The following is a 23,067-nucleotide window of genomic DNA, read 5'->3' on the forward strand; positions in this document are numbered from 1 at the left end:
CTGTATTTCATTAACCAATATTTATACATACACACACACCTTACTGGTAAAATGTACAACTGAAACTTATCAGATTTCATTAACCAATGTCACCATAAAAATTTTTTTGCAAATAATAAAGCAATGTTAAAATGATCATCCTTGTTTCCTTTTTTCATTTTTCCCCAGCTTTTTTGAAATATAATAGGCAATTAGTTACTTACATTTACATTGTAAAATTCAATGAGTTTTTTTCAATTATAGTTGGCATACAATAATATATTAGTTTCAGTTGTACAGCATAGTGATTAGAGCTCAAGTGATCACCTCACTGAATCTAATACTCCTCTTCCCCTTTACATATTTATTACAACACTGTTGACTATTTTCCTTATGCTACACTTTATATCTTCATGACTATTTCGTAACTATCCATTTGTACTTCTTAATCCTTTCACCCCTCTTCACCGTCCCCTGCAAACTGCCTCCCATTTAGCAGCCCTCAAAATATTCTCTATGAGTTTGTTTCCGTTTTTGTTATTAGTGTTGTTTGTTTTGTTCTTTAGATTCAGCATGTACGTGAAATCACGTGATATTTGTCTTTCTCTATCTGACCCATTTCATTCAGCGCAGAACCCTCTAGGTCCATCAAGGTAATATATTTTCCATCCCTTTCCTTTTAGTCTGTGTGTATGTTTTAATCTTAAGTGAGTTTCTTATAGGTAGCATATATAGGGGTCTTGTTTTCTTATCCATTCAGCCACTCTATCCTTTGGTTGGAGCACTTAATTCTTTTCCATTTGAGGTAGTCATTGTTAGATATGTAGTTATTACCATTTTTTATTCATGATTTTGATTTTTTCTTCTTAGAGAAGTCCCTCCAACATTTCCTGTAATTCTGGCTTGGTGTAGATGAATTCCTTTAGCTTATTTTTGTCTGGGAAGATTTTTATCTGTCCTTCGACTCTAAATGAGGGCTTTGCTGGATAAAATATTCTTGGTTGTAGATCCTGGATTTTCATCACTTCAAATATTTTCTGCCAAGCCTTTCTGTCCTGCATAGTTTCTGTTGAGAAATCAGCTGCGACTCTAAATGAGGGCTTTGCTGGATAAAATATTCTTGGTTGTAGATCCTGGATTTTCATCACTTCAAATATTTTCTGCCAAGCCTTTCTGTCCTGCATAGTTTCTGTTGAGAAATCAGCTGCCAGTCTTATGGGTGTTCCTTTGTAGGTAACTATCTGCTTTTCTCTTGCTGCTTTTAGGATTCTCTCTTTGTATTTAACCTTTAGCAATTTAATTATGATGTACTTAGTGTGTGCCTTTTTGTGTTCCTCTTTCTTTGGACTCTGAGCTTCCTGGAGTTTTATGTCTATTTCCTTCACCAGGTGAAGGAAATTTTCCATCATTATTTCTTCAAATAGCTCTTCAATGTCTTGTTTTCCTTCAGGTACCCCTATGACATGGATATTTTTACATTTAATAGTGTCCATAGGCTCCTTAAATTATTATTATAGTCTTGGCTGCTTTTTTCTTTCCATTATAACTGAGTGACCTTGGCTTCCCCATTCTCTGTATTGGTGGTTCGATCCTCTTCTTTATTCACTCTGTCGATTCCATCTAATACACTCTTTATCTCAGAAAACGTGTCTTTCATTTCTGACTGGTTCCCTTTTATAATTTCCATTTCCATTTTTATGTTTTTTATCTCTTTGTTAAAGTTTTCACTGAATTCGTCTATGCTTCCCCTAAGTTCATTGAGCATCTTTATAACCTGTGTTTTGAACTCTGCATCTGATAGATTGCTTGACTCTATTATTCCTGAATCTCTGTTCTCTCATATGGTTTCTGCTTGTTTGTATTCTCTTTTTGGCTGCCTTTCTGTGTCTGTTTCTGTGTACTAAGCAGAGCTCCTAAGTCTCCCAGTCTTATTAGTGTGGCTTTGTGAAGTAGGTATCCTGAGAGGGGTTCAGCTGCAGGCCAAATTTAGCCCCAGCTTCTGCCCCTCTGAGGCTCCCTGTTAAGATTCAGCAAGCAGTCCACAGACGCTGTGCTTATAATTACCTCAAGAAACTACGCCAGAAACCGAGGTCAGCTGCCACCAGCATGGGTCTTAGAGCTTGCTTAGCAAGCTGCACAGGACTCATGGAGGACACAACTAGATATGGCTTCAGTGGGGCCACGAGTTGGAGGAGGCAGAGTTTCAGGGAATCCTCTGGGCAGAGCAACTTCTGTTATCTAGTTTGATCACTGAGGTGGGGAGGGGAGGGCTCAACAAAGGAACCACGGGTACCACTGGCACTTCTGCCTGGGAGAAAGCCTTACCTCCGGCCTTTGCACCAACAACTCAGCATCCCCCTATAAGTACCTGGAGCCCTCCAAGCAGCCCACCCAGCACTGGTGCTCAGAGTGAATGAGTCCATTTCTACGAAAGTCTGGTTGTGAACACAGCCCCTTTAAGAGGCATCTGTAGCTGCCGGCTGCCACTGCCGTAGCCTCTGTCCCACTCAGCCACTTGGAACAGGGCAGCCTCGCGTCCTCGCCCTGTCCTACCTCTTCCTGTTGCAAGGTGATTTCTTATTTCTTTTCCTAGTTGTAGGGCTTTGTTTTTCTAGACCCCAGGCTACTCTGCTCGCTGTTTGCTCAGTGTTTCCATCACAACTTTGATGTGGTCATAAGAGCAGATGAACAAAGCCTCTATCATCTACACTATTTTGACTTCCCTTTGTTTCCTTTTTTGGACATTTTCTCAAAATGTAATTGCTAGGTCAAAAGGTATGCACAGAAGATGAATTCTTCCGGAAGGTAGAGATAATCAAATGAGTCACACACACACAAAAAATAGGATAATATTTGATTTCATAAGAAATAATTTCCTTGGTTAAAAAAAAATAAGGATTCAAATGAAAGGATCTGTTCATCAGGGGACTGTCTTCGACCAACATCACAAATAAAGTTAGCATCTTCCTTATATGACAAGCTTATAGTGTCAATGTGAAAAGTTCTGAAATAGAGTGGGTAAAGAGACAAGGAAATGAATTGACATCTCAGGAAAGTGGAAATACCGAGAACAAATAAGCACACAAAAGTCCAGCTAATTAGTAATTAAGGAAATAAAAATTTAAACAGTAGGGAGTCATTTTTTCCATCAATGTCACAAAATTTGGAAAACTTATGTCTAATAGAAGACAGTCTGAGAAATTCTGATAATGGAAACACCGAAACCTGCACGGAAGTGGTAAGGACAGTGACAGGTATTATAAAGAGTGAACCTTTCACACACTATACAGTTAAACTCTCGAGATCGTCTTGAAAATCCATGAAGAATCGTATATAGTTGATGACCACCCAGATGCCCATGAGCAGAACGCCGGTCTCTAATATCTGCTGGCTCCTCAGCAACCTACCCAAGAAAAGAAAAACAAAGTTTATGGTTTTCACATTATCTGTGGTTTCCCCTTCTCCTATCCAATTCTCTTATACAAATCTCCCCTTTGGCCTTTGTTAGATAAAATCAATCTATTATTAGTTGTCCTTAATATAAGTAATTAATGTGCCAAGAATTAACTAAATGACTTTGAATTACTCTTTGGAATCATTCTCGGATCCTACCAACCCACCTGTGCTCTTCCATTGGAGCAACAGAAAACACAGCCCCAAGGTTCACATTACCAGGACCTTGACCATTGACTCCCTTAGCAAATCTCCTGTGGTGAACTCTTTTGGTCTTGAATGACAAATATGGTTCTTGGCCAAGTTCGATTCTGGCCCTGGGCCTGTTTTCGATTGTTCAAGGTTAATTTTATTTGTGCTGGCAGTGGCTGAAGTGGAATCTGAACTGTCATTCTATGACCTGGCCATTCAGTGATTTCTCCCAGGTGGCAGTGGATAGAGAACATCGAACCTGGTTTCCCTGGGACAATACTTTTTTCTATTTATCTTTGCTTGTCTGAGGATCTGATATTTCCTGGCATTTGAGAATGCAGGGTTGAAAAGTTTTTGAAGCTTTTCTGATGATCAGTATAGTATTCTACATTTATGTGTTTGTGGTCTGCACCCATGTGGGTTCTCTAAAACTCGAACATTCCTCCTCCTCCTGGAATGCCAATGTTATATTCATGTTTACTCATTATGGAACCAATAGTTGTTCATTAAATGGAATGCGAAATATCTAGCATGCAATCATCAGCCCTCTTTGGTTTTTCTAAATGATTTAATAATTTCAAAATTAATGTTACTTTGAGTATTTTCAAGTGAGGATAAAAAAAGAAAATTCCATTTTTTGTAAGGAATATGTATGTTAAAGAGAAGAGGAAAGATAAAGCTGAGAGAGAGAGAGAGAGAAAGAGAGAGAGAGAGAGAGAGAGAGATTGGTTATTGTGCCAGATTTAGAAAGTAATCATGAAATTCCTTAGATTTTCAAGTTACTTCTTTAAAAGACCTAATGGCATTTAATTTATATCATTGTTTTTATTAACTAATCTACATTTTTATGTAAACCAGAGCCTCTGTCTCTATATGAATTAACTTTGCTACAAAGCAAACCATTCTAAAACATAGTGATCTAAACAACAGGCATTTCTATAGTTTACAATTTGGGGGTGCATTGAAAGTTTAGATTGGGCTAGGCTGAGTAGGTCCTCTGTACCAGTCTTGACTGATGTCAGGTGGGGCTCACTCATGCATCTGCTGTGAGTTGCTGAGTCAGCTGACTGGCAATTGGCTAGGATGTCTTGGTTATTCTCCATGTGGTCTGTCATCCTCCAACAAGATAACCTGAATTCGTTCACATGTTGCTGGGAGAGTTTCAATAGAAGCAAGCCACATGCAGAAGCACTTTTCAGGTCTCTACTAACAGGACTTTTGCTGTCCATTGGCCAAAACAAGTAACAAGGCCATCCCAGATTCAAGGGGTGGGGAGAGACTTGACATTTTTATAAGAATTACACAGTCTCATCTTCCAGAGCATGAATATGGGGTGAGGGTGGAGATAAAAGAGTTTGCAGTCATCTTACAATCAATCTACCATAGTTTCTACTGCAGATGTTGCAGCTTTATGACATATGGCTCCTGTAGTTTTCATAAGAGTTGATGACATTTTCTTTCATAACTATAAAATATTTTTTCAGCAAATTGACATACATTGTCTACCTCAAGAGAGAATTAGTCTGATTATAAGGTCTCTAAAATTTAATGGAGTGAGCAATATTCTAATATTCCAATTGATTTTCAGAAACAAAGTCAATATATTAAGTACACACATACACTTAAAATTACAGAAAATAAACATTTGTACTTTTTGACTTTATATACTTTTTAATTGTTGGCTCCTCATATTTTTTTCTTGAAAAAGCTGTAACTTGGGAAAAAAGCAAATGGATATTAGCTATGTTTAATTAATGGCTTAGGTTCCTAGGTCTTAAGATATAAAGCAAAAAATAAAATACTATTAAGCAGCTATTAAGTTTTAATATTTAGTATATAATTGATTAAGTAAAAGGTCTGGTAATATTCCTAGTTTATACGACTTTGACTGAATTAACAATTTTTGTTTAAAAACACCTCTATGTCTTCTTTTTGCTTTTACTGCCATGTGAAAATAATGTACAATAATCTAGTCTATTCAAGTCCTGGCTTATTTTCTTGTGAATAGACTAATTATTTTCTTTTAATAATTCATAAATTTTATTTACTTTTGTTTTAAAGGATATATTTAACACATCACATATTGGTTTAGTTAAACTATGGTATATTATCCCTAATTATTTTAAATATCCCTAATTTCTTCTTTTTTTTTTTTTAGGTCAGATTAACTATTACCATTGTATTAAAATTACAAAATCATGTGTATAGCTGAGTCGAATTATGGTAAGTAATGTCTTTATAAAAAGATCTATATTCTTATAATATTATAGTCATAAGAACTCAATTCGTTGATTAAAATTGCAATTTTCAGATTCTTAGTTAATTTTAAGAGCTTAGAATAATATTAAATTGAGGGGAGCTAATTAATAAATAATCATTGAATATCTAGATAATTTCAAATAAAGAACAACAATGGAAAAGACCAGTTACTCAGTCACTAAACATAATTTTAATTTATGCTTATCAATTAAATTTATAGAATTGTATAATGGCGATAAATTAATAAGATAAAGCATATACAACTGCCATTGGATGATGTTATGATACACGTTCGTTTTTCCTACCTGATAATTTTAAAAGTGATACATAAAGGATGCTCATGGCAGGAACAGCTACACTTTTCTAGGTTTCCTGCTTCTTCTCTTAAACAAAGAGTTGATTATGATGGCTAAAGGTTGTAGTTAGTACAAATGGTTGAGACTATACCATGTACGATATTCACAGAGAAGTGTGGTTATGTACATAAAGGATAATGGAATTTTTAGTCTGTTTGTTCATCAAGGGAATTGCTACCACTTATGAAGGGAATACAATGGAATATTACTTGGCTATAAAAAATAAAATCTTAATATTTGCAACAACGTGGATGAACCTAGAGGATATTATGCTAAATGAAGTGAATCAGACAGAGAAAGACAAACACTATATGATTTCACTTATATGTAAAATCTGAAAAAATACAAAATAAACAAACAAAACAAAAAGATTAAAGATATAGAGGAAAAAACCTGAGAGTTGCCAGATGGGAGGGGAGTTAGGGGGCTGGGTAGAAAACGTGAAAGGATTAAGAAGTGGAAATTGGTAGTTATTAAATAGTCACAGGGATGTAAAGTACAGCATAGAGAATATAGTCACTAATATTGTAATGACTATGAATGGTGCCAAGTGGGTACTAGATCAGGGGGATCACTTCATAAATTATATAAATGTCAAACCACGATGCTGTACACCTGAAACTAATATAATATTGAATGTCAATTGAAATAAAAAATAAAAATTAAAAAAATAAAAATAATGAAAACAGTAAATGGTAGAAGAAAAAATAAACCATTTAAAGCCAATAGGAATGGTTCTAAGGGCAAACAATAAATGAAGTATTCAGGATAATCAACAAAAATTCAGTAAGGAAGGCTAGAGTTGCTGGAATCTGAACCATGACTGCTCCCTTCCTCACCACTCCTAACTCAGCAAGATGGAGACTTCACTCCAGACTACTTCACAAAACACCTGGCTCCTTCACCCCAGATTCCAGTCAGAGGGCCTTCTTCCTGGTTGATAGAAAAATTACCTTAAATAATGCTGTTGAATTCCATGGAAATTCTCTATGGGGCAGATGTACAAAATTCTCAGGTACATGTTCCTACTGATATTTGGCACCTTCTTAAAATTCACCCTTGCTACCACAATGAATGGGACAAAGAAACCAAAACCTCTATTCTGTACATATAAATTGTCACACGTTCAAATACACCTTATCTACTTGGAAAGCTTCATTCAATTCTGCCCTTCAAACACTAGTCCTTAAGTTTGTTAGCATCTTGAACTTCACTGAGCTTAGTCATGGGCCATGGCTGAAATTTGTGGTATTTTTTTTTTAAGCCACCCAGTTTGTGAAGGTTTGCTATGGCTCCTAAGACTGTGTCAGGCTTAGAAGCTGGCAGTCTGCCCACAAATGAATAAATAAACATGTGGTCTATCCATACAGTAGCATTTTATTCAGCCATAAAAAGGAATAAACATACTTTAGTCCCCCTTATCCACAGTTTCCCTTTTTGTGATTTCAGTTACCTGTGGTCAACCGTGGTCGAAAATATTAAATGGGAAATTCCAGATATAAACAATTCATATATTTGAAGTTGTTTGCTTTTCTTGAGTAGCGTGATGAAATCTTGCATTGTCCAGCTCATTCTCACCCAGGACATGAACTTTCCCTCTGTCCAGCATATCCACACTGTATACATGCTGGCTGAGTATTATTCACTTAGTAGTTGTCTAGATCAGGGGTCCCTAGCCCCCAGGCTGTGAACCAGTACTGATCCATGGCCTGCTAGGAACCGTGCTGCATAACAGGAGGTGAGCGCTGAGCCAGAAGGTGAAGCTTCATTGGTATTTGCAGCTGCTCCCCAGTGCTAGCATCACTACCTTAGCTCCACCTCAGATCATCAAGCATTAGATTCTCATAGGAGCACCAGTTCCTGGTGCCAAAAAGTTGGGGACCATTGGCCTAGGTTATCAGATTGGTTGTCTCTATCACAGGACTTGTGATCATGTAAACTTTATTTCACTTAATAATGGCCCTAAAGCTATTCACATAACTTTTATTATAGTATATTGTCATAATTGTTCTATTTTATTATTAGTTAATGTTATTAATCTCTTACTGTGCCCCTCGATCCTCAGGTGGGGGAGGTGGCTCTGCAGCCAAGATAGCCGCCCGCTCCAATTCTTGATTGCCACATATGGTTGTGGGACTACGTTGTTTTGTATCTCTGTCTCTCCTACCATTTTGAGGTAACCTATTATTTGAGGTGACCTCATTGTAGGGCTTCTGTTCAGCCAGACCTCTGGTGACTCTGCATACTGGTTACTCTGTAGTTTTGTTATAATTTTGGTGTGGTTGCTAGAGGAGGCCCATACAGCATCTATTTTCTATGCCATCTTGAATCCAGGTTTATTATTTTTAAAATGGTTTATTGAGATATAATTCAAATATCATAAGATTCACCCATTTACAGTGTTCAATTAAATGGCTTCTTGATATATTCATAGATAGGTGCAACCATTACCATAGTCAATTTTAGGCCCCTTGAGGCACTTATAAGCCCAGCAGGGGGCGCAGCCATAAGTGGATCGCTTGGTGACTCTTACTGGGTGGCCCCAAAGGTGCACAGGCTACAGCTGAACTTGGCCTGCAGCTGGACCTCCCCCAGATTTGTGCCAAGGGGCCCTACAGCACACCTACTACATAAAGCCACTCTACTAAGACCAGGGGGAGACTTAAGAGCCTTACCTAATATGTAGAAACAGACACAGGAAAGCAGCCAAAATGGGGAAACAAAGAAGCATGTCCCCTACAAAACAACAGAACGAAGTTCCAGAGAAAGAATTCACCAAAATAGAGACAGGCAATCTATCAGATGCAGAGTTCAAAACACTGGTTATAAGGATGCTCAAAGAACTTAGGGCAAGAGTAGATAAACTCAGTGATAACTTTAACAAAGAGATAAAAAACATAAAAATAAGATAGAAAACATAATAGCGAGCCAGTCAGAAAGGAAAAATTTAATATCTGAGATGAAAAGTATACTAGAAGGAATCAACAGAGTGGATGAAACGGAGGATCGAATCGGTGACGTAGAGGATAGAGTAGCAGGGGAAACCCAATCAGAACAGCAACAAGAAAAAGGAAACGAAAAAATATAGTTCAGAAGCCTCTGGGACAACATCAAGCATGACAACATTCACATCATAGAGGTACCAGACGGAGAAGAGAGAGAACAAGGAATTGAAAAGCCATTCGAAGAAATAATGATGGCAAACTTCCCTAACTAGCTGAGGGAAATAGACATACAAGCCCAGGAAACTCAGAGAGTCCCAAACAAGATGAACCCAAGGAGGCCCACACCAATATACATCATAATTAAAATGCCAAAGGTTAAATTCAAAGAGAGAGTATCTTAAAAGCAGCAAGAGAAAATCAATTAGTTGCATACAAGGGAACACCCATAAGACTCTCAACAGCTGATTTCTCAACAGAAACTTTACAGGCCAGAAGGGCTTGGCACAAAATATTCAAAGTGATGAATGCCCAGGACCTACAACCAAGATTACTTTACCCAGCAAAGTTATTTAGAATAGAAGGACAGACAAAGAGCTTTCCAGACAAGAAAAAGCTAAAGGAGTATTACAGGGAATGTTGGAGGGACTTCTTTAAGAAGAAGAAAAAAAATATGTATCAAAAGTCTAAATAAAGAATGTCAATAACTATACATCTATCAACCAGTACTTCAGATGAAAAAGAATTAAATGCTCCAATCAAAAGATAAGGTGGCTGAATGGATAAGAAAACAGGATCCTTATATATGCTGCCTACAAGAGACTTGCTTCAGATTAAAAGACACACACAGACTAAAAGTAAGGAAATAGGAAAAGATATTTCATGATGGACCTAGAGGGTAGTGTGCTGAGTGGAGTAAGTCAGAGAGAGGAAGACAAATTCCATGTGATTATACATGTATGTGGAATCTAAAGGACCAAATAAACAAGTGATCAAACGCAGAAACAAACTCATAGATATGGAGAACATTTTGAGTGTTACCAGATGGGAGGGGGGTTGGGGTGGTCGGCAAAGGTAAGGGAAGGGACTAAGCAGTACACATTGGTAGTTACTAAATAGTCATGGAGATGGAAAGTACAGCCTAAGGAATATAGCCAATAATATTGTAATAACCATGTATGGTGTCAGAGGGGCACTAGATTTATTGGTGGTGATCGCTTTATGAGTTATAGAGATGTCTAATCACTATCTTGTATACCTGAAACTAATATAGTATTATATGCCAACTATAACTGAAAAATAAAAATTATTATTAAAAAATAATAAAATAACCCAAAGTAAAGAAAATGTCCTCTTTGACTCATATGTGCTCTTTGGCTTTTCCAACCAGTGGCAATATAAAGACAATTGACTCATGTAATTTTTTAGAAAAATTTACTCCAGTAAAACACGGGATAGCAACACTCTCAAACCTGTCTCATATCACCTGGTGCTGCCACAAACTACTTGGACCCCTCTTCTTCCATCTTTGCCTTCAACACAATCCTGTGTTTCCATCTCGCTCTGAGCTGTCATTGTCCAGGGACGGGTCAGTTTTCTTTGCTGGACTGTGAGCTCCATGTGGTCAGTGAATGAATCTATCCTGGTCACTGTTATGTCATCAGGTCTTTCCATAGGTCATCATTTAGAATGGGGATGTGTGTTGAACGACTACAATGCCTTATAGCCCTCAGAATTTCTAGACGTTTCTAACGGGATCTCATCAATGAAAGTGAAGGCTCTTCCACGTTTTGCCCAGAGACAGAGGTCAGCAATTCCCTCCCCTGTTTCATGTACTAGACTTGTACATAAGATACCATTTGATGACCATTGGACTTCTTGACCCTGAGAAAGAAGATACCTACCAAGAAGGGCATCTGGTGGCTAATTGGGCTTAACTTTACAAACAGAGCCTTGCAGCTATTGTTAAACAAGGGCCTCTCATGCAAGTAAGCTTCAGGGAGAAGCCTGAAATAAACTGCACTGAACTTCCTGCCTCTACTGTGTTCCTACCACCTGATCCAACCTTTAGAGGAGTTCTGGAATCATATTTCAACCAATAGGACTGAGACTTTCCTTGTCCAGTTGGAGCTGTGCAGCTATATAGCTCCATTAGCATCTTTACCTACCAATCAGAATGGCCACACTCTGACCAATCAGGACAGTGCTTTTTGGACTGAACAGACTGTGAGAATTTGGAGTCCTCATTTAAATGAATGCAGAACAATCAGGGATCAGGGCTGGGACTTATCTCTATATAAGTCAGCTCTTCTGTGGAAAAGTGTTCTTTCCTTTCTGCCTAAGAGCGAAGCTTGCGTTTCTCCAGCTGGACCTGAAACCCAGAAGACAATCTTGCCAGAGCAGAGCAGACCTGGCAGAGTGGAGTGAAGTGGAGTAGAGCTGTCTAGCCAGGGAGGGGCCTCTCCCAACTGCCACCTCATCAGAGAGCCAACTCACCACTATGCTGGTCTACAGCCTTGGTGGATCATAAGTTAGCTGTTTGCACTAAATAAAATTTCCTTCTTCACCCCACCCCAAATTAGGAATTCCTGTAGGCATTGAAATGGCACCAACATCCATCAGTTGACAGACTGTACACTTACAAGGGTGTTTGTAGCTCTGAACTGCAAAGCTTATGGAGGGAGCACCAAGTTGTTTATGATGTGTGTTTGTATATTCGTGTCTGTGGCAGGCACAGAGATGTTACACTCAAATTTCTCTTCGAGAAAACTTACCATTCAGCTTCAAGAAGTGCAGTGAGCTAACAGCTTCCAGTTGTAGCCCCTTCAGAATCCACCTCTGCTTGGAGCAGAGTTTATGCTCTTCCAAGAAAGCCCCAGCCAGCAACTGAGGACAGCTGTAGTCCAGGGCATGACCATTTGTTGCCCAACATGAGGCACCCCTAACAGCGATCTTCGCTTCTGATATACCTATTAGATAAATTGCCTCTCTGTGTGGTGGCCTGAGTCTCTCCTTGCCTAATTCTGCTTCTTCTCCTATTTCCTTTTATGAGTGTCAAATCTGCATTCTGGTCTGAAGACTTTTCTTACCCATTCTGCTGCTTTCCTGTTTTGTCTTTCACACACATTGTCCTGCAGTGAAACCATGCACTCCTAACTCCATCTAAGTCTCTACTTCCCAGAGGACTCAATTCACATAATAAATATCATGGCATTTGCTGTTTATTACATTCTCAGTCTCAAAGCTCTTTTCCAATTTTGGACAAGCCTCTGTTGTGAGACTGTTTGTCAAGGGAAAATCTTTGCTTCCCACCACAAGAGCTGAAGAGACCATCGAAGCTTTGTCACTATAGTCTGAACCCTAAGGCTTTAACATATGACAATGGCCTGGCTAATTGGATCATCTTGCCTGAAACTATGACTCTTGCTTGAGAAAGTGACAATGAAAACACAGATACAATCAGGACATTGTCCACAGCAGTGCACAATGGGTCAATAGTCCCATGGCAGTGGCGTTCAGTGTCTCAAGGTGGCAGCAGTGCTTAGCTAATGGTTCTGGACATTTATCTTGGCTGCTGTTCTCTTGGCACAGCCTCTTTTTTTTTTTCTACTCAATTTCTTTGCCTGATTTCTCATTGATTTTGTGAGCTAGCCATTCTTCCAAAAGCCAGGAGGCTTTTTCGCTCAAAAGAGCAAACACTATTTTGTGCTGAGTAAAAACAGAAACCCTGACTGTTACAGGACTTAAAGGCCTCTGGGGGTTTTGGACTGAGAACGAAGTGGTAAAGGATGAGCTGTTATCCCTGGAGTGATGCCTGAATCCCCTTTTTCTCTCACATTCTACACCTAAAACATCAGCAAACCCTGCAATCTCAGACATTAGAAGAGATTCCTCCTCCCTCCAGCTACAAATGTTTCTTCGTGGATTAATGTACACCATTCAGACTTCTGTCTTAGCCTCTGCTCTTTTTAATTGTCCTGTCAGGAACACCCAGGTATCTGCATGGCTTGCTCCTCATCACCTTGTGAAACCATCTATGACCCTTGATTAACAATTCCAATCCTGGAATCCTCTGTCCTACTTCCGTACTTTGCTTTTTCTGACATAGTATATCATTTGTTTATTTATTGTGTTTACTTTTCATCGCCTACCTTCCCTACTAGAATGTAAGCTCCATGAGGGCAAGAATATTGTCTGTTTTGTTCACTGATGGATCCTAACTACCTGAAGAGTGTGCTGGCACAAGTTGGGTATTCAATAAATATTGGTTAAATAAAAAAAATTATGAGGAAGAGCTGAGCAAGTTGATGAAGTTTAGAAATAGAATAATAGAGTTATGGGAGATTTAACTATTTTTCAAAATACCATGTGATTTCACTTACATGCAGAATCTAAGGAATGAAAAGAACAAACCGATCAAAAACAGACTCACAAATATAGTGGACAATTTGGTGATGGACGAGGGGGCAGTTGGGAAACTGGGAGGATGGGGTGAAGGGTTAAAGAAGTACAAATTAGTAGTTGATAGATGGTCATGGAGATAGGTGGCACCGTGTAGTTAGCATTGATACATTGGCCAGAGAAGAGAAGGAGAAATTAGGGAGATTGTTTTATAAACTATGTAAGTGTCTAACCAATGTACTGTATACTTGACACCGATTAAAATTTTTAAAAAATGGATTGGAGAGTATTTGGAATTGGAAGCTATAATAAGGACAACCAGGAAATCAGGTTTAGAAAGAGAGATGATGGGGAGGGAGAGGTAATGAGCTAGCAAGATGATTGAGGCTGGGGTATTACAAGGGGGGCCCAATCAGTGGGAAATCTCTGGCGATGAGTAAGCAGAACAGATACTTAATAATAAGGAAGTAAAAAAGGCCATTTGAGTTGTTTGCAATGCCCTATTGATGTCGCACACACACACATACACACAATGCACAATAATCTTGCTACACTCATCAGTCTTGAATTCCTTGTTGCTTTTTTTGGGGGAGGTGCAGATTTGAGAATCAAGGAGAAGGCATTGTGACCCACATTTTGGGCAAAAACAAAGGAATACAATAAAGACATGGCATCTATAACGAGAATTTGGTACAGACAGAAACCCAGCCAGAAGTGATCAAGTTAAAGAAAAATATGCAGGCTTTAGCTGAAATGTTGGATAGGGCACTGCTTTTCTTCTGGATGTAGAAGATATGAAGCTCTATATTTTCAGATGACCCTCGTTGACCTGTGGCCCCGTGACAGTAGTAATAGTGCCTTCTCTTAGGGCTGTCGTGAGAATTTAGAGAGATTAGGATGGATACCCCTGTGTGCTTGGACAGAACTCTATTCTCCGATGGTTCCTTCTGCGCCCAGTTGGGGGCGCTCAGCGGGACATGAGGCAGAGCTCATAGGTCGGGGGGATGTTCCCAAAGCCTGAGACCTTGGGCGTAATATCGATGTCAGCAGGTGGCACCAGCGGGCGTAGGGAGAAGTTTTGAAGAATGGAGGTGAAGTAGAGGAAGAGTTCCATGCGGGCCATGGCCTCGCCCAGGCAGACACGCTTTCCTGTGAGCAGAGGGCAGGATGGGAAGGTCAATCACACTTCACTGAGGTGAAGAGGCGTGGGGAGTCTTCTGACCCTACTACCCCTCTGAGCCTCAGCTGCCTCCTCAGCTTCTCTCAGGTCACGATAATACTCACTTTTTAGGGTTATCATAAAGACTCAGTGTGTTCCTATAGTTAGTGCCACTCTCAACACTTGGCAGCGCTTCCATGATGGTCGGATTTTATCCGGTTCCAAGATGGAACAGTGTAAAGGACTCTCGAATTAGAAGGTTCTGTTCATTTCCATTTCTCAAAGGTTTACAAAATGCCTAATTGCTTTCAGATACTGATGAGGGGGGAAATGAAAGCTCACATTTAAATAGTGCTTACTATTTGTCAGTTACCCTTCCTGTGGTTTGGAGAGATTAATCTTCATTTTGCAGTCGGGGAGCTGAAGGAACTCTCCCATGCTGCATCGTTTGTAAGTGGTGGAGTGAGGTTCTGTTTCCTAACCACTAGTTCTTTTTGTGGTACAATGGTGGAGGTGAGTAGTTCAGACTGTAGAGTGCAGACAGAGACCATATGTCTGGCAAAACCTAAAATAGTTTCTATTTGGTCCTTAGCAGAAAAAGATTGCTGATCCCTGTTTAGTTACTTTTCTTATTGTCAGAGTCAATGGTCCCAATATTCTATAATTCTGGATTCTAGGATTCTATGAAATAGCACTCAACTTCTCATTCGGACCTGAACATCAGATGGTTGAACATATGTAGCATGATCTTGGTGGGGAACTCAGACCGTAGAAACCTACCAGAGGAAAAAGGTACAAAGGCTTCATTCTTCTTGAAGCAGCCCTGCTCATCCAAGAAGTGTTGGGGGTAGAAGGTATCTGGGTAGCGGAAGTATTTGGGGTCTCTGAGGACGGAGCCAAGCAGGGGAAATACATCGGTGCCCTGGGGTGAAAAGGGGGCAGTTAGGAGACATCGGTGTTGGAGTATGGGGTAGGGGACCAGGAGGAGAGAAGGGTGCAATGGAGGGAGAAGGGGCGAGAATGAGGGTGCAACTCTACCTTGGGCAGAAAGTAACCTCGGAAATGAGTGTCCCGAATGACATTATGGGGGACACCCATGGGCACAATATCTGTCAGTCTCTGTATCTCGTGGATCACAGCGTCTGTGTAGGGCATCTTGACTCGGTCATTCACACTTGGGATCCGGTGTGCTCCAATCACCTGGTCAATCTCTTCATGCATCTTGGCTGGAAGGGGCAGAAAACATAGCAGACGAGGACACAGGAGGTGTTTCTAGGGGCCAGGGTTGGGCCATGGGTTGGCCTGTTGATCTTGAGGGAGCAAGCCATGTGTGTTTGGATTGCCTCTTTATTCTTAACACCTGACACACTGGTGGGGTTAATAAATACTCATCAGACCATGGGGAGGCCTGCAGCCTGGATCCTTGGATGCCAGTTGAGATATTTGGTCTTTATCTTGAAAGCACCAAGGAGCCATGGAGAGTTGATGAATAGGACAGTGCCTTGGTAACACCTGGGCTTTCACACACAGAGTTTTGACAGGATGGGGAAGAGGCACAATAGATAACTAGGACAGGATAGAAGCAAATGACAGCAATTATGTGACAATTAACTTTGTCTGTACTTCCTGGTCGAGTGACCTTGGGGCAAATGCTGTTACCTTCTGAGCCCTTGTTTTTTCATCTTCAAAATAGATGTGATGGCCTAACAAGCTCATAGAGTTGTAAAATTTACATAAAATCCAGTATGCAAGTAACTAGGACAGAGCCAAGCACATTAAATATCCGGTTACTTAGATTAGTTAAAGACAATTTGGACAATGGAAAAGAGACTAAAAGAATCTGAGTGAAAACAAGTTAGTCTCTCCCATTGTCTCTACTGGGAGAAATTTGTTGGCTTATTTTGACCTGCATTAGAAGTGAGAAGAACCTTAACTGGGTACTTTCCCTAAGCAAATAATGAGCTCCTCATTACAGGAGTTACATAGCCAGATCAGACTGCAATTTATTGGAGATGTATTCTATTTGATTCTGAGACTGTAGTCAGTTAAATAATGGCCATCGAAGATATCCACTCATAATCCCTGGAACCAGTGAATATGACCTTAAATGACAAAATGACTTTGCAGATATCATTGAAATAAGGATCTCGAGATATGGAGATTATCCAGAATTACCTAGGTTGGCTCTAAATATAATCAGAAGTGTCTGTATAAGAAGGACGGAGTAGAGAGGGAAAAAAATGGCGTAGATGATAGAGGCTCTGTTCATCCCTCTGGCAACCAAATCAAAGTTGTGTTGTTCTAAGCTACTAAGTTTCTGGCAGTAGATGACAGCAGCCATAATGAACTAGTACAGTCACCCAGTAGAAGATTAATTAAAATGGCCTTCCAAGCCAAAGATTCTGAGATTCTATATCCTGAGATTCTAAATTGTGAAGAGTCTAAGGCCATAGGGTCCTAAGTTTTCAGGTTACACCTTCTTTCCTGTTGGGAATAGGAGTCACTAGGTAAGCAGCTGAGGTGAACACTCACCTTCCACTTCAGGATATTTCATTAGAAGCAGCAATCCATAGCGAAGGGTAGAGCTCACAGTCTCTGTACCCGCAAAGAAGAGGTTGAGAGTGGTGAGGACCAAGTTCTTGAGGTTGAATTCCGTGTGGGGATTATTCTTATCCTGAAAATGAGAGGGATAAAAAATAGAATCACTCCTTTCTGACTTTATCTTCTTATTTTCTTCCTTTGTATATGGTAGGTCTTTGTGAAAACACAATAGGTGGGTAAACCAAATGGGTATCTGGGAGTCAAAAGAGACAGAGCAAAGGTCCTGAGGTGGGAGGATGCCTACTGTATTAGAAGAACAGCAAGGAGGAAGTCAGTGTGGTTGCAGTGGAGTGAACGATGAGAATGGGAAGAGAAGAAAGTAGAGGTTGCCTCGTCAGATTTGAAAGTTCAAGTATAGGAGGGTATATAATTTTAAACTTTCAAGTATTGCTGTTCTATATTAAAAATATACAGATTTCTAAAATTCTAAGACTCTATGATACAGAAGTATTCTGCTTCTAAATTTCTCCTTCTCTAAGACTTTAAACTTTTAAAGATTTTAAATGTCTAGGCTTCTCAAATTCTGAGATTCTAAAAACTCTTTCGACAGTTGTAAGTTTTTGACAGTTGTAATAATACTTGATTAGAAAAGTGTAAGATTTTAAGTTTCCATGTTCTTAAAATTTTTAGATTTGAAGTTTATTTTAGAAGTATAAGAGTTTTTGCCTTTACAGTCTTTATATCTCATCTATAAATAAAAGTAAATCATGTGAAACAACGCTTGCTTTTTTTGACTCTAACGCATCTACAAATGAGTTTAAAGGTGCAGATGAGGCTAGGGATTGAGGCGATGAGAGGAAACGGCTGGAGTACCTGGTGCATCTTGATGAGGAAGCAGTCGATAAAGTCCCGAGGGTTCTGTGGGTCAAGGGATGCCTCGTTTTTCTTGACCCTGGAGGCTACGAAGTCCTTGAGCTCCTCTACCAAGTAGTAGATGCGATTATGTCTTCCTGGCAAATACTGCATGATTCCAGAATACATGTCATATAGCTGTGGGAAATAGGCAAAGGAGGTTTGTCAGCGATGGGCACCCATGACCATCAAGGACTGAGTCTGGAGTCAGATAGCTGGACTCAACATCCAGCACTGGGTCTGAGAACTGAGTGAGTCCATTTGCTTCTTGGGGACTTGGGGCATATTGATATGTGATGAGCCTCCCAGGGTTGTGGGGGTGATTAAGTAAGATAAGCAGGTGCTTAATTAACTGAGGTTGGGAATGGGCTGAGAGGTGGCTGGTGGGCACCTGTGCCCAGGGTGTGCTCATCTCAATGAAACTCTCGTTGATCATCTGCAGCAGCTTCAAGAACTGCTTGTCCTCATAGTCGAAGCGGCTGCCAAAAACGACAGAACTGATGACGTTGGAGACAGTGCGGCTCAGGAGGAAGGTGGGCTCAATGGGAGCACCTGGGTGATGGAAATTGTCTATGTTAGAGGCAGTGACTAGGAGCATGGGGTGTAGAATCATTCAGTCATGGATATGAGTCCCAGCCTCACTGCCTAATAACACATATTAGTTGTTTCATTTCCATGTTTTGAATCTAGATTTCCTAATATGCAAATTGACTTAACAACCACTTCACTGGTTCATGAGGATTCAATATAACTATCGATGTAAAATGCTTAACGCAGTCTTTGCCACGTAGTAAACTCTGAAGAAATGCTGATGGAGCTTAATCACCACTTTTTGGTATTAATATTTAATTGTTTGTGCTAGAGAGTCACAGATTTGGAAAAGAAGTCACAGTAAGGGATACATTAAAAAAAAATAGGATGGATGAATTCCATCTATCTCTATCAATGATTCCATTTCACCTATTAGGAACATCCTTCACTTGGCCTCAAGTGTACCACCTATAAAGCAGGATACTTGACAGGCCAGTGGATTTAGGGATAATATCTCTACAATAATGCCCATATTCACAAATATACCACTTTGCAAATAATTTCTGGGGGTACACGGACATTCAAGGACTTTATGTAGATTATTTAGCATCCAATGGAGCCAAGGCGATAAATCTCTGATTTAGAGAAATTATCGCTATTTCTATCTCTTATCTAGTCATCTCTTTTTTTCTTGGTCTCTATGTGTTTTTTTCTCTAGACCCCAGTGGTTCTAGATCTTATATTTTGGTAAGGATTGGATTCCTTTTTAAAAAGTAATTAAATGAGTATAGAGTTTTAGCTTTCCAAGATGGAATAGTTCTAAAGCTCTATTTTATCTTCACAATGATATGGATATACTCAACACTACTGAAAAGTACACATAGGAATGGCTAGGATGGTAAACATTTTGTGTTATGTGGTTTTTACACAGTTGTGTGTGTATGTTTGATTCCATCACACACACAAAAAAGCACAAACTCACACATTGCCAAAATCTGCATATGATATCAGGAGCTCACAAACTCTCTGAGATTAAAGTTTATGGACAAGTCATCTCTAAGGGCCCTTCATGTTAACTTTTAATACAGAACCTGGGTAGAAATCTCAGTAAATCCTTAATCTTTTTCATCTTCTCCCATTCCAGAGGTTTCTCCCACCAAGGTCCATCTTCTCAAGACTGAGCTCTCTACAACCACCCAGTAACCTTGTAACCCATCCCCGCCCCCGAGACCTGCATACCCTTGATCCGAAATTCCTCTAGTAGGAAACCAGCTTCTTCCTGGATCCGCTCCTCAATGCTGCGCTTTCCCATCCCAAAGTCTCGGAGGATGGTGAGGGAGAAGCGTCGGAGAATCTTCCATCGCTCTCCATTAGCCAGAGCTACACCTGCCAGAATCCCAGTGTCAGGCTTCTGCCTCCCTCCCCTTCCTGTGTCCAGCCCTGTGCTGAACAAGGATGGAGACAGATTTTGAAAGCTCTAGGCTCTGCTCCAAGGAAAGCTCTTCCCAACCTCCTAGGCTTGATGGGGAGACTAAGGTTCCCTATGTACAGGTCCCTCAAAAACAGTCCAGGATTGTGATGGAGGAAAAGGAATTAGGCTAGTAATGTTTAGGGGTGGTCAAGAAAAGTTTCTTACCAGATAAATACCTGAAACTGAGTAAATAACTGGATAGATGCATAGGAATGTGGAAAGAAGTATAGATAAAATGCCATTTAGAGTACTTAAAATCGGGACACTATCTTTATTTTCTACATATCACTTGGATTCTTTAGATATACACATACACGTACACGGAAACTCATACCTCTACATCAACATACCTACACAAAAGGAATTACCATGTAGTAAGAAACATTTAGAAATTGTCATATATGCATGGATTGGTGAATTAATTCTTAGAATTTTAATGAAATGATTTTAGTGGATTAATGAATGGAAAGAAGAGTTTACAACAGGAGTAACTGATGGATGGATGAAAGACCTAATGGATAGGTGAATGGTTAATGGATGGATGGTTTGAGATGGTTGGATAAATGGGTGGAAAGATGTATAAATGGAAAGATTAATAGCTGGATGAATGATGGAAGAGTTAATGAAAAAATGAATGGAATGATGGATAGACAGGTAAATGTAAAGTTAATTGATATATATAATATACATATATATATATATGTATATATATATATACACACACACACACATATATATATGTTGGATGGAAAGATACTTGCATTGAAAGTCTAATTAATGAGTGAGTTTTTTGGTGAATGAATGGGACAAGGGAAAAGTGGATGGATGGAAAGTCTGGAAAGAGTAGTGTGAGGCTGCTTGGAATTGAAGGGTGTGGACGATTAGAGATGGATGTATAGATAACACTAGAAATATATCTACCAAAATTAAGGAGGCAGAGACCGATGGGTTGGGTGTGTGTGTTTGTGTAGGAAAATAACAAGTAAAGTTGTCTATGAGGACTCCAGTGAGTACACAGTGTCACTAATCCATTAAAAGTAATAACAAAAGTAATACAGCAGATACTCTAGAGTCAGATGGTTTGGGTTCAAAATAAAATTGTACTACTACTTACTGTTTGATATTACCCAACCTTTCTCACCTTCATTTACAGCTTACTCATTTACAAAACTAGTAAGACATTAATATGTCTCTCAAAGGAGTCAGTGCAATAATTCATGTGGCGTATTTATCAAAGAACCTGGGACATAAGAAGTAAACGATAATACTTTTGTTTTAATTGTTGTTGTTACTTACCATGACCTTGGAAGTTTCGTTCTATTGAAGCCAATTCTCCACGGCCGCTGAACTCATCTGCTCGGTCTACTAGCGCTTCCTTAACTGCTTCATGTCCACATAAAACAACTACCGGCCGGGGACCCATGTACACAGTAAAGACCTGGCCATATTTCTCCCTGAGCTGAGAGTAAAGGAAGACATAGGAGAGGGCTGAAGGGAGCACCAAGTATAGACCAATCAAGGATTTTAGGAGATGAAGATTTCAAGGGGATACAAATGTAGGAATAACATAAAGGTAAGTCCTGGGCTTGGAAGAACTACTGAGACAAAGGCACAGATGCCTTGGCTCTTGTGATCCTGGGCAAGACTCCCCCCATGCCCCAACACTTTCGCAAGCCTTAGTTTCCTCATCTGTGAAATGATAGACCTCGATAAGATGAACTCCAAGATCCATGCTTCTCTCTCTAAAATGTTAAATTTCTAGAATCTTAAGATTTCATGATACTAAGTCTCAAAGTTCTATGATAACCAAATTGCAAGAGTGTTTGTGTTTTAGGATATAAGGTACTGTGATTCCAATGTTCTGAGATTGTGAGAGTCTTAAGTTCCAGTGTGCTAGGAGTCTGTGTTTCCAAAAGTTTAAGATTCTGGAATTTCAGAGTTCTAAGATTCATAAGTTCTGTGTTTCCAGGATCCTGTGGTTTAGAAGTTCGATGGTTACACATGTATCTTGTCTATAAAACCAGTTGCTTCCAGCTCTAAGAGAGGAGGTAGACAGACTCACCTTCATAAGAGACTGAAAGGTGGCATCCGTACGGATTTGTATCAGGTTTCCCAAGAAGGGTATTGGTGTGGGTCCTGGGGGCAGCATTCCCCCCTTGTTGATCTGCTTCCAGGCGATGAGGATGAGCAGACAAGATAAGCAGAGTGCCAGAAAGATGGTGAAGGCCCCTCCCAGCTCCATGGTGCTGGGTCGAGGAGCATCAGATCCTGCCTAAATATCTTCTGAGAAATTGGCTGTGCAGAAATCTGAACACCCTGGGATCCAAGTTTTCCGGGTATGGATACAATCAGAGAACAAGTGCTTTATATGAGGGGTGGTTATATAATCTATAATCTCAAAAGTAATTAGAGATGGATTAAATTCACCTACGGAAATCTACTGGGGCCCTTCCCCTCTCTTCATATTTCCAGTCCTTCAGTTCCTCTTCTTCAGCTTAACTCCTAGTTCAACAGGTCTTGGCAGGGTGTGGGAAGTGATTGAATTTCATTTTTAAGCTATTGTGTTTAGGAATCAAACAATCAGGGTTCAGATTTCAGCTCTATCTTTTCTTCACTGGGTAAGTCACCTAATCCTCTTGGCTTTAGTTTCCCCGTACATCAAATAGGATAACCATACTATTTCGAAAGTCTTGATAGAGAGTAGCTATGACTTCTTTCTCTTGGCTAAAAAAACCCTAATTAATCAGTTTTTAAAAATAATAAAGGCAGTTAGATGAAGATTTAGAAAATAGCAAGAGAAATAACTCAGTTGAAAAGGTTTAATTTGACTATTTTTCTTGTTTCTACTCAAAGTGATATTAAATAGTAATA

At 39.6% G+C, this 23,067-nt stretch overlaps 1 protein-coding gene across 1 annotated transcript; it reads right to left on the reverse strand.

Annotated features, from left to right (window-relative positions):
• Positions 1–14,549: 14,549 nt before the first annotated feature.
• LOC102882608 (cytochrome P450 2G1) lies at positions 14,550–22,438 on the reverse strand. The gene is made up of 9 exons (XM_006905429.1): positions 22,259–22,438; positions 21,493–21,655; positions 19,965–20,111; positions 18,586–18,746; positions 18,156–18,332; positions 17,274–17,415; positions 15,780–15,967; positions 15,522–15,663; positions 14,550–14,731 (listed from the first exon to the last, which is right to left on the reverse strand). Exons 1-9 carry the CDS (start codon positions 22,436–22,438, stop codon positions 14,550–14,552), a joined length of 1,482 nt encoding a protein of 493 aa, XP_006905491.1.
• Between the last annotated feature and the right edge of the window lie 629 nt (positions 22,439–23,067).

The sequence above is a fragment of the Pteropus alecto genome, unplaced genomic scaffold (genome assembly GCF_000325575.1).
Source record: "Pteropus alecto unplaced genomic scaffold, ASM32557v1 scaffold271, whole genome shotgun sequence".
NCBI lineage: Eukaryota > Metazoa > Chordata > Mammalia > Chiroptera > Pteropodidae > Pteropus > Pteropus alecto.